The sequence below is a fragment of the Enoplosus armatus genome, chromosome 23 (genome assembly GCF_043641665.1).
Source record: "Enoplosus armatus isolate fEnoArm2 chromosome 23, fEnoArm2.hap1, whole genome shotgun sequence".
NCBI lineage: Eukaryota > Metazoa > Chordata > Actinopteri > Centrarchiformes > Enoplosidae > Enoplosus > Enoplosus armatus.
In genome coordinates, this window is record NC_092202.1 from 10674685 (window position 1) to 10689190 (window position 14506).

At 43.0% G+C, this 14506-nt stretch overlaps 1 protein-coding gene across 11 annotated transcripts in view; it reads left to right on the forward strand.

Annotated features, from left to right (window-relative positions):
• The first annotated feature begins 2757 nt into the window (after positions 1-2757).
• The window catches only part of LOC139305601 (nuclear factor 1 B-type-like), a 59761-nt gene continuing 48012 nt past the window's right edge, over positions 2758-14506 (forward strand). For 7 of the 11 annotated variants that reach the window (XM_070929491.1, XM_070929492.1, XM_070929497.1 and 4 more), the window contains exons 1-2: positions 4462-4506; positions 7179-7710. In XM_070929491.1, the coding sequence (XP_070785592.1) occupies positions 4480-4506; positions 7179-7710 (559 nt within the window). In that variant the 5' untranslated portion in view covers positions 4462-4479. Of the gene's footprint in view, positions 2880-4461; positions 4507-7178; positions 7711-14506 lie in introns of those variants that run through there. The other 4 variants (XM_070929494.1, XM_070929495.1, XM_070929500.1 and 1 more) reach the window with 2 other exon arrangements.

Below are 14506 nucleotides of genomic sequence, written 5' to 3' on the forward strand. Positions count from 1 at the left end.
TCATACTGTATATATGGTTAGCTTTACATTGCAGCTTGTTTGGATGCCACATCAAAATATGTGAATTTTACAGAATCAAAATCATATTTTGTTCTCTCTGACCTGTCTTTATTTTGGGTCATTAAGGTAAATGTTAAGCATATTGATATAATAAATAGTACCAGATTGTAACCAGATGACACAGGTGGTCACTACAGTAACAACAGTGGTATATCGCCACCTAATGGTATAACAAAGACACTGGTATTATGCATGCTGGCTCACTGTCACACTGTCATGGCTTACTGGGACACTTGAACAGAACAGAGCCATAAAGTTATAAGTAACACATGTGCTAACCCTGACCCTAACCCTACTATGAATGTTTGTACTCAACAAGGCTTGTGTATAACTTGTATTGTGAATTGCTTAAATGCCACTGAAACATCCCTACCTTTTAAAATTAGAGCTACAAGAACACACAGGACCTCGGTTTTAATTCTCCAGTGGGTCCCAAACAAGCAACTAGCAGTTGTCTTTGTGGCCACATGGGGGCGGTAGGTCCACATTCAGAGGGATTCATCTGTGAAGGCTCCTGCCATGTGCACCAGAAGACTGGCAAGATATGATGCTGGATAAATGGAGGCAGAGAGAGTATGGAGTCAGGGTATGTGATGATGATCCAGCCTTTCGTGGTATCTCACCATTAACAGAGATTAAGACTTAAAAAGAACAAAATCTGGAAGTAAAACATTCTTGGAAAAAAATACTGGATAATGTGTTCCAAAATGTATTAAGTGTGTCTGAAATTTCCATTCTAAAGGAGTGTTATTAAAGGCGTAACAAACAAAAGGACAAGATCTATTCGGCCTCAACCCAACAAATAGCTTTGCTTCAAGGCTGCCACAGTATGAATCGACACGCCAGCAGTGTCTACCTGAACTTGGCCTTGAAGCGGTCATTGTGTGTGGGATGTTGATACTGGACCCATGACCACACTGACATTTTGAATGGTGTGAATACTGTATTAATATCATGATAACAGTGATGAGAGAGCGGTAAAATATATTGTCAGACTACCCATTCAAATCAGACAGCCACACTGCCCGCTGCTGACATACAGTAATGAGCATCCAGTGAATGATTAATCAATACAAGGTTACTCTTTGTATGGAAACATTGGAAACATTGCACCATTACTACTCTCCTACAGTACTCACACTGAAACTGCTACTATTACAACACTACTTAACACCGCTGCCATCACTGTTATTACTGTCGCACTACTGCTACACTTATTACTTAATGAGCACCACAACAGCACTGACACATTACAATACTATTACATTAGGGTTATATTACTGTACAATATATCACTGTATTTTTGTTGCTAATATTTTATTGATTGAGGAAATGGCAATTTTATGATCGTCCAACACTCTTAAGAGTAAAATAAGCAACATAATATAGGGATAATTTAGGGCTCATGGTATTTAAAAATCACAGTAATTACCATACTTTATAGGGCCCATGTGAACATGTTTTGCAGCTACATGACTCGTAAATTGCAATTGGCAGTGCTAGATGTTACTACTGCCAGTCCTCCTCCAATAACTGCAAATAATAATAGCTTAATAATGGGCCTAATAATACTGTGCATAATCATCTCATTTCCATGACTGCATGTTGTAAAGCAGTAGGCCTGATTACTGCAGTGTAGTGATTTCCACCATCAGTCACTGACCGCATCGCTACACAGGTTTGACCGTCCAGCAGCGGCTCTGTCAAGCCCCAAACAGCACGTCAGAGGAGCGGAAGTGAGGGGCCCAGGGTAGAGAGACCCGGGGCCAGTGCTCCTGACCAATGAGAGGCAAGAATGCAAACACTATTACAAAACTGAGCTGCGTCAAGTTACAGAGGAACACTGAGATGGTCACTGGGAAATGGGAGGTTTTACTTTCAAAGTAAGAGGTGGAAATTGTCACGTTGTGAGGTGAAAAAGTGTGTACTGTTTCATAGCCGAACCGAGGGTTAACCTGAGTTATTGCACCTTTTACAGTATTAACAACATTAACATCCTCATAGCTACTATAACTTTATAGTTTATGGTAGCTGCGTTAAGAAACAACATTACAACGCAAACATTTAATTTAGCTACGCTATTCATGGAAACCATTGACTATCTCCATTTTTCGTGATATTTAGTGATCTTTTTAGTTGTAAGCTAAAACAATTGCCGTTAATCTAATTCCATGGAAGCTTGACAGTTTTTAGATACATGGTTTGCATCGGACAGTGGCATGATTTCTTACTGAGCAATGAAAAAAATATGTTAGAATAATTGTTTGTCCATCTTCCATCGATTACACATAATTTCCACCTTAATTGGCATTGTATGCATGTGTCTGTGAATAGACCTATTAGCTAACAGAGAAATTGCTCAAGCTGTTTCTGTAATTAAGGGTTTTATTTGGAAAAGCTGTACCGGAAGTTGTCTTGTTCACATTATATCCGACTTGACAGTTACTGCTGAGAGCCGGAGGGCGGCAGTCAGTCAGACAGTGAAAGTGAAGGCGGAGACCAGCCCAGTGCTGAAAACTCAGCCTCTTCTGGATCGCGTTCAACTTCACTGAACAACCCCAAAAAACGATCCAAAAAAGTAAGACTTGAAGAGGAAGGAAGACAAGAAAAAAAGAGAAAAAAAAAACGCGAGGTGCTCCAAACTTCTGTTCACCGCTATCTGCAAAGAATTGTCTTCCGGTGTTGACTTTTTTTTGCGAGCACTGCAAGAGAAAGCCCTCCAAAGCACAAAGTTGAACGTGAGAAATGTGAAGCAACCGGCTTGTGTTTTTCAACCAGGCTCCAGGATTCCCCATTAATCCATGCAGTACAGTGCGATGGTACGTGAACGTGGATTATTATTGCTTTCAAATGTTGTGATGCTGCCGTTTGTGATAACATTGTTTTGTTATATGTCCTGTCCTCGCGGCGATTGAGAAATGTGGAGAAGAGGGTTAACTTAACACGGACCACAACACTGGCACGGGCGGGCCAAAAATGTGTACTAAACTTGGCACAGGTTCTCCGGCAGCCTATGTTAACATCCCATTCCCCTTAATTTGGCAAATGAACTCTATGTGGACCGCTGACAGCTCTGTAGGACACACACACACACACACACACCGCAGAAACAAAGTCACAAAAGGTTTAACTTCCAGTCCTTTCAGCATTACCACAATGTTACGACATACATGAGCGTTTAACAACTTTAAAAAGAAAAAGAAGTTGCTCAGGTGTTCACGTGGAGTTATTCGGCGTATAAAATGACATTTTAAAAATCCAATTTAAAGCAATTTCCTCTATAAACTAATTATAACGTGTCACACTTTCAAGCTAGGTGTCATTGTAATCTGTCGGGCTAATTCTGCAGTAAACAATAAAATGAATGCGTGTTTATCCTGGTCTTCAAGAGACCCTGTATTTTTGCAAGTGTTTTCATAAAATGTCCCTTATCTTCTGTCTTAGGTACTATTTATCTTATCAAGATGTATTGATTATTGATTATTGAACTTTTAATGGACATTTTAACGCGAATTTAATGTGACTGGCAAACCAAAGAGATCGAAAGTTCGTTATTTGTCCTGCGGACCGCGGACGCTGCGTTGAATGATCGAAGCTGGAAAAGGAGCAAAGCTGCATGTTGTTGACACGGAGCTCGGGGGGGTAAAAGGGTGCCAGTGCTGCGGAGGGAAATGCTCCTTTTCCGCCTGTATGTGACCGAGGTTGTGGTCCAAAGTCCCCGAAGCTAATAAAAAACAATCTGCTGGAGTGAGGGGGCTAAATGAATTGTGAGCTGTGTTTTCAGATAGCCGAGGAGGAGAAGAAGGTGCTGGATGGTGGATAGGGGTTGTGTGTTTGGAGGAGGAGGAGGAGGAGGAGGAGGAGGAGTGTGACTGTGTAATTACGTGGGTGAAAAAAAAAAAGTTGGGTCTGATTTGCTGGAATCGCGCAGGACCGAAGGTGCACCGGTCGATTTCATATCAAGTTTGGTTAAAGCAGGGGTGAACATCACACACTCGGCGCCCTCTGAAGCTCCCCACAATGCTTTTATGAGCGACATATCACAGCAGCGAGACGCGCAAAGAGCCCGTGTTGGTGGTGGTGGTGGTGGTAGAGGAGGAGGACGCAGCAGACCCCGTTTGCACCGGCTCTACGAGTAGAATCTGCATGTGCTTACTGTGCAACTTAAAAAAAAAACAAAAAAAGAACCCAACAACAACAAAAACAATCTCCTGCGTAAAATCTCCCCTCTCCTCGGCGGAGACGACAATCTTTTGGATCGCAACAATTCATGGATGTTCTTGGATAACCTCGTTAACTGACTCACGCGGATAGCTGCTCCACAGTCTCGCACGGTGCACATCGGTCCTGGAATGGCGCGATAAAAGTGACCAGAGGAATCAGTCCAAGTACCGTCACTTTTTGTGTAGCCGTCTCGCCATGTATTCTCCAATTTGTCTCACTCAGGTATTTGTGTCTTTTTTCTTTTCTTTTTAAAAAAATAATAATAATACATTGAATCGCTATGATTTGCGCATTTGCAGTAAGATTGTTACCGACAGTGGCCAGGCATTTGAAAGTTGTGTGCATGCATCAGGGCCGTGCAGTTTCAGCTCTGCTTGGGAAATGCTTTCATAATTCATAACAGCAATTAAGTTTTGCCTTGCAAGTGAAAATATAGCGTTAGAACTAACCAGAATTGAAGCTGTTGATCCAAAATGCTCGTGTTTTTTTTTGTTTTTTTTTACTTTCGAGATCTTAGATTCCAACGAAAAAAAACCCCACGAAATAGTCTTGTAGGCGCCTAAAACGTGCCAATCTGTGTGCGTTCTTCGTGTGCGTAAAGTTATGCGTAAAGAGGATTTTTTAAACATAGCAATCCGAGGCTGTTATCTTGATAATCCTGTATAACTGGTATACGTATGCTCATTTTCTCTCAGGTTTAATTAGGTTATTTGCATCCTCCAGTAACCTCACACACACTCCCCAGCCTCGCCTGAGCTGTGTTTGTATTTTTTTCCACGTGTATATTTTTATTTAGAGTGATACCCCCCTATACTTTAGGGAAGTGAAGCTGGAAGAAGATAAAGCCACTTTCACTGTAGGAAGATCAAACGCGTGATAAGGTTGATTCAGCCTTTTTGGACAGAGAGACTGGCTGTTTTGGCTGACTCAGTTTTACTGTTTATATTTTACTTGGCATAAGTAAGTGATTGACTGAGATGTGGTTTAGTTTGTACTTAAGAGGATTGTGCTTTTATGGCCCCAGCTGAAGTGCACTGCACAGGCCCTGGCCAAGTCATTTATCTTTACAGCATTTGGCTTTAGCCTGCTTGAAAAAAATAAATAAATAACGAAATTTGCAAAAGTGTTTTTTGAACAGGAAACCAGAAGTGAAAAGGATTTCAGACACAGTTGCTGTCCGAGCACATTTACTAGCATTTACTGCTTACTTTTGTCAGTTTAATTGCCAACATTATAGTGAGGAGGTGACATTTAAAGGAGTTCTGAATTTATTTTATTAATTTATTTTTACCTCTCTAAAAGACTATGGATAGCTTTAGTAGGCGTAGTAAATAAAATATATTTCAAAACTACAATCCGCAGAGAATAAAATGTTTATTCCTGCTGTATAATAATGATTATAATTTGACGTTCCTACACGGGAGCAGAGGTTTATTGGCCTGAAAGTGCAGTCCAGAAACGTGGCTTCTCAGAGGAGCACCAGCGGCAGGCTCCGATAGGGAGAGTGTTTCTGTGGTTTCTTACAGCCTGCCTACTAAAAGAACAATATGTGGTTTTAACTCTTCAAAAGCCCGCTCAAAAGTGGGCTGCTTATACTTATTAAAACTGACATTTTAATGACCTAAAACAAAGATAAGTTAATGTTTCCACTTGTCACTCGCAGCTGCTGTACTTTCTGATAACTCCTAAATCATCCACACCATCTTGTGCATTCCTTCACCTACAGAGAACAAGCATTAAGAGATTATTGTCATTTTCCCGTAGGCCAGTGAACCGCAGGGGGGGGGGGTGCTTTAGAAATGTTGGGATTTAGCTTTTTTAGTTGTAAGGATCAATAGAAATTCTGTCAAATGCGGACTGAAAAACGTTTCTTTTTTTTTGACTCATATTTGCAGTAGTTTTGATTAAAGATAATGTGGTATAATGTGTACGGCAGCATAATGCAGAATACACAGTAAACCCATGTGAAAATAGTGAAATTAGCGTTGAAAATATTTTATGATAATAAAGTCTATGATAATTTATCAGAAAGTAATACGTTTCAACACACATTTCTTTTTAATTAAAAGAGAGATGGAAAGTGTTAAAAGTAGGCCATGATTTTAATATCACTGGCTAACCCCAGGTTTTTTGGTATGAAGCTGGGCGAGTGTCATTCCGTGTGTTTACCTCAACACTTGAAATTATTTGGCATGAACTTTCAAATGGACCTTTACAAATACCTTGCACACAATTGCTTCGTTTTGTATGGCGCCTTTCTCCTCTGCCTGTGTTTTTAATGCAGTTTGAACACGCAGTCTGTATACGAGGCCGTCTGTATGGAGAGCCAGGAGAATGGGACTCTCCTTAACTTCCTATTTTTTGGGGCCTGCATCCCCACTTTGCCCTCCAGCTTATCCATCCATCCATCCTTCGTGAACATGGGATAAGTACACGTTGGAATGTGGATAGTTTGATAAGAGAAATGCAACCGTGAGGGGCGCATGCTCCCTGTAGCAGCAGCAGCAGCAGCAGCGCAGGAGTCCCACTTAGAGCATGCTCTGGAAATGAGAGCAGGGACGCGAGTGCATTCAGTCACCGGGCTTGGTGCTATTGTAATGCTGGCAGTTGATATAAACAGTGGAATGTCCTTGTCAGACCTGCAGTATGCCCAGATACATCTAGGATGGTAAAACCAGTGTGAAGAGAGACTTCTCAACTTAAAGCTGTTGAAACTGTCAATAAGATGTTATGTGACTGATTAAGAGGAATTGTTTATTTGTGGTGTGACTTCCCTTCTGCCTCAGATTAGTAGCTGACTAAACCCATATTTCTTCTGTTTGATGACATGAGTTTCTGATTACATTTCTCTCTCTCTCGTCCCTCTCCTCACTGTGTCCCTTTGGATGCTCCAGGATGAATTTCATCCCTTCATCGAGGCACTTCTCCCTCACGTCCGTGCCATCGCCTACACGTGGTTCAACCTCCAGGCCAGAAAACGCAAGTACTTCAAGAAGCACGAGAAGCGGATGTCCAAGGACGAGGAGCGTGCGGTGAAGGACGAGCTTCTGAGCGAGAAGCCCGAGGTTAAGCAGAAGTGGGCATCCAGGCTGCTGGCCAAGCTGCGTAAGGACATTCGGCAGGAGTACCGGGAGGACTTTGTCCTCAGCGTGACGGGCAAGAAGCACCCGTGCTGCGTGCTATCCAACCCAGACCAGAAGGGCAAGATCCGCCGAATCGACTGTTTGCGGCAGGCTGACAAAGTTTGGCGTCTGGACCTGGTGATGGTCATCCTCTTCAAAGGCATCCCTCTGGAAAGTACAGACGGGGAGCGCCTCGTCAAGTCTCCACATTGCACCAACCCAGCACTTTGTGTCCAGCCACACCACATAACAGTATCGGTCAAGGAGCTGGACTTGTTTCTAGCATACTATGTCCAGGACCAAGGTAGGTTCAAGCTCATACTGTGTGTGTTTGTTTCACTGTGTGTGTGAGCTAACGCGCATGTGTGAATGATGGCTTTGCAAGGTCAAGGGTCACATGTGTTACTTTTTGGCAGCCTTGCTGAGGCTGGCAGAAATCACCACCACACTCGCCAGACAAATAAACACCAGAAAATGGATTGTCCGTACTGTATATATGCAGCATGGATTTTTATATGGCTCACGTACGGCTCATTATGAAACAAAAAGACAATCTGTAATCAATATTACGTTTAGAGCATGTTTTAAATGTGTCGCTGCTCTGCTGTCCTCCAGCAGCAGCTCCTACTCATGTTTGGTAATCATTCAGTTACTATAATTTGGAGAGGGTGCGTATTATCTCGTACGGACACACACACACACACACACACACACACACACTGCACAACGATTCTATTAGTCTGGATATTAAGCAGTGACATTTGTGGAAAGTTGCAGTACAGACTGGTTCAATTAAAATTAACCCACCAGCAGTATATTATTCTAATAATAAGTCTGTTTACCAGTAACACAGGATTCTTAAATAGCCCTTGTTATTCCAGTGTTGGTGTTTATTAACGCATATTTTTAAAAACTGAGGCTGTCATTACTATGTTAAAAAAAAAAAGTCCTTTGTCCACATTGTCCCCATTATATAATGTAACACATATCATTTTAAAATGCTTCTGTTGACAATAAAAATCACAGTAGAATTCCACCATTAAAAAAGGTAATAATCACATAAACGCATTTAAACTTTAGCACTGAGTAAACTTTAGGCCTTTTTAATATTTGCTATATATTTAAGTGGGTAGTTTTTACGTGATAATGCGTCTGTTATAAATCATGTGGTGAGTGACAGTTTGTTTGTGCTGAAATGGAACCTCTGTCTTTTCTTAATTCCTGAAAAGCTGGTTTCTTTTAGCCTTTCTGTGGACACAGTGACATGCTCGATGTGAAGACTGACTGGTGCGTGTTTTTTCAGCACAGAGGGAAATAACAGGTTGAAAAATAGTGTTGCCAGATACTGGAATAGGTCTCGACATGCACATTTTGTTAAAACCATTTTCTTCAGAATTTAATCATTAGAATGTATTTTTCCTATTGATTTACTAAAAAAGAAGAAAGTAAGAAATGAGAAAAGAATGCCGCACACTAATAAAATACTGGCATTTACTGAAACATTTGAGATGATGACAACACTGACAGTTTACGACAAAATGTATCACTGGAATTCTTTTTGGAAAGCAGCTTTGCGGCGCATAATCCGTCTTCCAAACTGTAAATTGGAATAAACAAATTGTGAATTTCTTTTGGAATATCAGATTTCTTTTGAATCTGATATTCCATACTAAGTTTAAGGAAAAGAGGAACAGTAAGGCAAGTTCAGGAGAAAATATTGTTTAGATAGACAGCTATTTTGTATTGTTATTTGTACACCAGATTTTTTTTCAGGCTAACACCTTTAACAACTCTTTCAAAAAGACATTTTGTTTCTCCTGCAAAAAAGGGTTGTTACAGTATATAATTAAATATCAGTCATTCATGTCTCTCACAGCTTTCTCTGACACCATAGGAATCCCCCTATGGTACTGTTGAAATTCCCCTGTATTAAATCTATTGGAGCGACACAGAATAACCACCAATACTTTGCTATTGAGGGGGAAATGGTGGTATGGCTAGCTCATTATCATCAAACCCTGAGCGCCATTTTGTGTTTGATAAGTGCCAGGGAAAGCAGAAGGCACAGCACACAGACAATAATGGTTGCCACTGGCACCGGGGTTGGCATCAGACCCTCTTTTGTATCTTTTGTAGGATGCCACCGCTTCTCTAGTTTGCATCTGCTGCGTTTTTAACTGTTCAGCACCAACTTGAGAATGGCTCTTTAGTGCTGGTTTTTCATAATACGCACCGTTAGTGCTTGTATTGTACATAATGGACGGTGTTTCGCCAGTTATTATTTTAGTAAAAAGTGTCCGCTGTGGTGGAAGAGCAAATTACAGGCAAAAATATTCATTTTAGTGTTTGAAATAAATAGTGAACATCATGTTCTCTTTCGCTAGACAATTAAATTCACTTGGATTCAACATCGCTTTGCGGATCAGAGCGATTATTTACCGTTGTCCTCAACATTTCTGTGGATTGAAACTTTGGCGAATACAAAATAGCATTCTTTTACTGGGATCACAGAGACGGCCATGCTTTTTTTTTCGTTTCGTTTTTTGCGAGCTAAAGCGTCTTTTCCTTTTCTTCAAGTAACTAAGCAGTGCCCATCTCCAGACAATGCAGCCATATTGTGGTAGCGTGTGGTGCGGCGCCATTTTGTTTTGCACGGTGCCAGGGAGGCAGGCAAATCACCAGTAATGGTTGTTAGAGGTTTGGAGGTTGGCATCAAACCCTCTTTGTCTGTTTGCAGCATGCCTTTGATTCGTTGGTTGGCATCCGCAATGCAGTGGGCACGTTGGAAAGTTTTTTGACAGTGGCAGAATGGAAGCCGCTGCCTTTGTTCTGCTGCAACTGCACGAAACAAACAAACATACAATCAAACACAAAGAAACTAGCAAACGGCTCTGTCTGAAACAGAATCAGCTATTTGTGCGAACTGCTGGAAAAAAAATGGGTCCAGACTGTGCTTTTAATACTGTTCTCTCTGTCCTGCTACCTGGCAGCGGCTCACTTCTGCTGTTGTATAATTGGATAACATAAAATATGTTACTGACGTTATTTACCCAACAGTATTTTTTTCTTGTTATTTTTTTTGCGGGAAAAATCAATAAGTTCACAGTGCGTTTGTTTTTGATTCCGGTGGGCTGCTGCCTGAGAAAGGTCGGCGGGTTGGCAGTGAGTGTGCTGGGTGAATTTAGAGAGGGCACTCAGCCCCCTTGTTCTGGGGCACAGACGCGTTTAGCCAGGCAGGGCTGTAGCACCCATGTGCATGCCCAGATGAATGCCCGCTGGGAAGTAGGCTGGGGGCTGGGAGTGGGGGTTGTGGCATCCATTGTGCCAACTGGCAGGCCGTGTTCAATACAGGGCCCTGGCTTCTCACTCACTCTCACACACACACACACACACACACACACACACACACACACACTGCTGTTGTACTCCAATGGACTGTTTTATCTTTATCTGATAAAACAAGAAGTGAAATTCTTTTTCTTCTTTGCTGTGAATCATCACCTCTCCCCACCTGGATTCATATTTTGCATATCCAGTTTGACAGCTTGATGGGATAGTTGTAACAAGGCATGTAGATAATCGTCATGTTAGGACATGTTAGAATACTGCAGGCCTCGTTTGTATTTGGTTTTGCTTTGCTGCTCATCACTATTTCCTCAACAAATGTAGGAATGTAGTTATTGTATTCACAAGTTCTTGGCTCTGCATATTTAATTGTCTTGCTCTTAATACACATCTGCAATAAATAGAATATGGAAATAAAATAATTTAAAATTTTACGTGATGAAGATACTTCAACAATCCAATGGAAGAATGTGGTGGAAAGCTGTATATTCTAAAGTACCTCAATGATCAATGAATTAGACAAGCAGTAGCTCAAGTGGAATAAAGTAGGAATGGTACAAATTGGAAATTCCTACAAAGACTTCTGGGGATTTTGAAAGTTGTCAGTGCGTTTCACAAACAGTGACAGAAAAGGATTACTGAGGTAGTCCAATGGGAGACTAAAGAAGTCAAGGTCAAGCAGCTTTCCCATTACTCTAGTGCTGAGAGTTAACACAGCCATAAAACATCATTACCTTGACTCCCCCTCACCCATCAGTAACACAACTTTTTTTTTTCACACTGTCATGATAGTTTGTGGAAATGGACGGATTACCCCTGAATACATGCTGCCATGTTAATGGAGACCTTGTTTTACAAGCGCCAGACTTAACCTCTGGCCCTGGGGTCGTGACCTTTGCAAAGAGATGTGGCAGGGTGTCCTCTGAAGTTTAATTGAGCAAAACAGATCAGTGAAAATGTGCTGTCGCAGGCCCAGGGCACGTGGAGGAGGAAGACTTTTTGCCTGGGGGGGTGTTGGTCGGGAGGAAGCGGGAGAGCTGCTCGGAAGCCCCCCCCCCCCCCGTTGACCTCTCAATCAGGGTCAAACTGCGGCGGTCGCAGGATCACCGGTGGTCTCTTGGCAACTGTTTCTGTCTCTACTCCCCCACCACTACTTCTGGTCTGGCTGGTGGTCCCTTGGTTCACTGGCCTAAGTGAGGGGGAGTAGGTACCACTGACTCCCCACACTTCCTCACCCCCCTCTCCAATCCCTCAGGCTGCGTAGTCTGGCTGGTTCCTATCTTCAAGACTGGCCTGCCTGCTCACCACGCTGCGTGGGGTAGCTGTTTGCATCTTGTTTTCCGCCCGGCTGCCTCAGAGGCTTTGGTCAGGCGGCCAGTGCGGAGGCCTGACCTTCTGGGTCACAGTGGAGGTCTGTGACTAAGCACAACATCTATCCCTCCCTCCCTTCATCCCCTTATCCTCCTCTGCCATCAGGAATCACCCCTGCGGCACGCTGCCTGGCCAAATGACTCTCTCACTCCTTCTCTCTCGCAGTCTCTTTTCTTTTCTCACTCCTTGGCTTTCCCTCAAGCCCGAGACTCCGACCATGACAGCTGTCCCAGGCCCAGGCACTTGGCCAGAGAAAGGGTGGCTGGGCTCTTGCCAGAAGTGTGAAACAAAAGTTGTTGTAAGCAGACAGCGTTAAGGACACTACTGTTTGTCTTCCTTTTTTTGGGGTTAAGTCAAGTTATTCAGCTCCCTTAATTTTACGTTTTCTTTTTGAGATAAAATAGGAAAAAGCTGCTCGAATGGTTCTTTTGGAAGTTGAGTGGGATTTTATTCTTAGACATGAATTTTAACGGTGAACATTCAGAACAAAATCAGCGAGACCATAAAATACAAATCCTGGGAAAAACCTTAACCAATGACTCCAGAGCTATATAGAAAAACTCTTCAGACTGAACTGCACAACCCTGTGCTTAGCTTCCATTCTGGCTTCCTTATTAGTATGCAATAGAGCCTGCGGTGTCTGGCTACCTCTCTCTCAGAGCCATAACCTATCGAACACATTCTCTCAATCTAATCCACTTAGAACTCCCTCCCAGCTTCACCGCTTGCCTTATTGATTTCCGCTTCCCACTAAATGTCTTACCCGATCCTTTTTCTCTTAACCCGGGAGCTATTTATGTTTTGCAGTGTTCTTTCTTTCTTCCTTGCTTCTCGCTGTCTTTGCTTTCGTTCTTCCCTCTTGCTTTCTGTCTTTTTTCTATCTTTCTTGCTTACTTTCTTCCTCCCTTAATGTCTTCACTCCCTCTCCAGGATCTTTGGTTGTTTGTGATCTCCATCTGACTTTCCTCTGTCTTCTTTCCCCTCCTGCTCTTTCTCAAACACTAACCTGTGTGCAGTGCAGCCAGGTTGCCTGGCTCAGTATGAAGCTTGTGTTATTAGCAGCGGGGTTTTGCTCGAGCAAATACCTCAAGGCTTAAACAGGCCGTGTTACCTCCTTAGCCCTCTTTTGTGTGCCATGTGTACATAAATCTCCATGGAAACAAGGCAACTCGGAGCAGAGGCCACTGAGAAATGTGGATGCCTTCTTTCTCCACAAAATTTACAACTCCCTCTTTTGCTCTTCTGCAGTGTGTTTAATTTGCTTGTGTCACAGTTTGCGCTGTTGCATCCGTCAAAAAAATGGGACTAGCCCTTTCTTTGGCATTCTAAGGCACGGGCATTGTGTTGAAAAGGCTTTTTTTGGGGGTATTTCAGCAGGAGACTCAGTTTTGCGTTTCTGGCTACACTTGGTTAAGGACTGCAGTTTGTGTCATTAGTCTATGGTTAAGATCTCAGCTTCACCACACTTTCCCAGGCTTTTGGGGAGGACCCCAAATGCATTTCAAATCCCCCCGAGGCCACTTGACTGGAGGACCGGTACCTCCCACTCCTCCCGGATAGATTCCCCACCCCCACCCTGTCTGCCGGTCCTCCCAAATGAAGACAAATGGGTACATTCACCCCCTATCCCAGGCACTACACTGTACCTCACTGTCCTGCCGTACAAAGCAGGCCCTCCCTGCTGCCTGAGTTTCTCCATCCAATGGCTGCCCTCTCTTCTTTGCCATCATACTAGCGCAACTGTTAGAAAAACATACTGTTGTCCCATCTGCCTCCTACACTGGTCATGTTAGACAGCAGAGTCTGTAGTGGAAAGAGGCATAAGAAGGTTCACAGAGGAGAAACAGAGGTCTAAAATGAAGAATTCATGTGAATATGTTTTTTGACTTCACATTCTTTCAAGTCACCAGGAGAAAAGTACTCTCAAGTACCAGACTTTCATGTAAAAGCCAGTCCCCTTTACCCAGGAAGGAGCCTTGTGAACAACCAATGAAGGAAAGAAAAAAATGGGAAGGGGTAGTAGGTGGGGTGTGATGGGGAACTTTGAGCAGGGACAGACAATCAGAGTGGTTGCCCAGGAGACACTAACTTCTCTGTGCAGCACCCCCCACCCTGCTTTGCCCCATCAAAGTCTTTTCAGTCCAGACAGGGCCGATCAGTGGCCCAGAGTGATGGTTGTCTCTTCCTTTGTCTGGCAGTACAGTACGGCCCATCACTGTGACGGCTCGACAAGACCTGAGCGGGACAGAAAAAGAAAGGCCCGCCATCGCAGCGCTCTGCAAAATGTACTTTTGGGTGGGCATGTTGCTGTTTGGGGTGGGGGGCGAATCCCCAGAGGGTTTCTTTCTAATGTCAGTGCAGCGGGTCAAAGAGGGGATATGGCG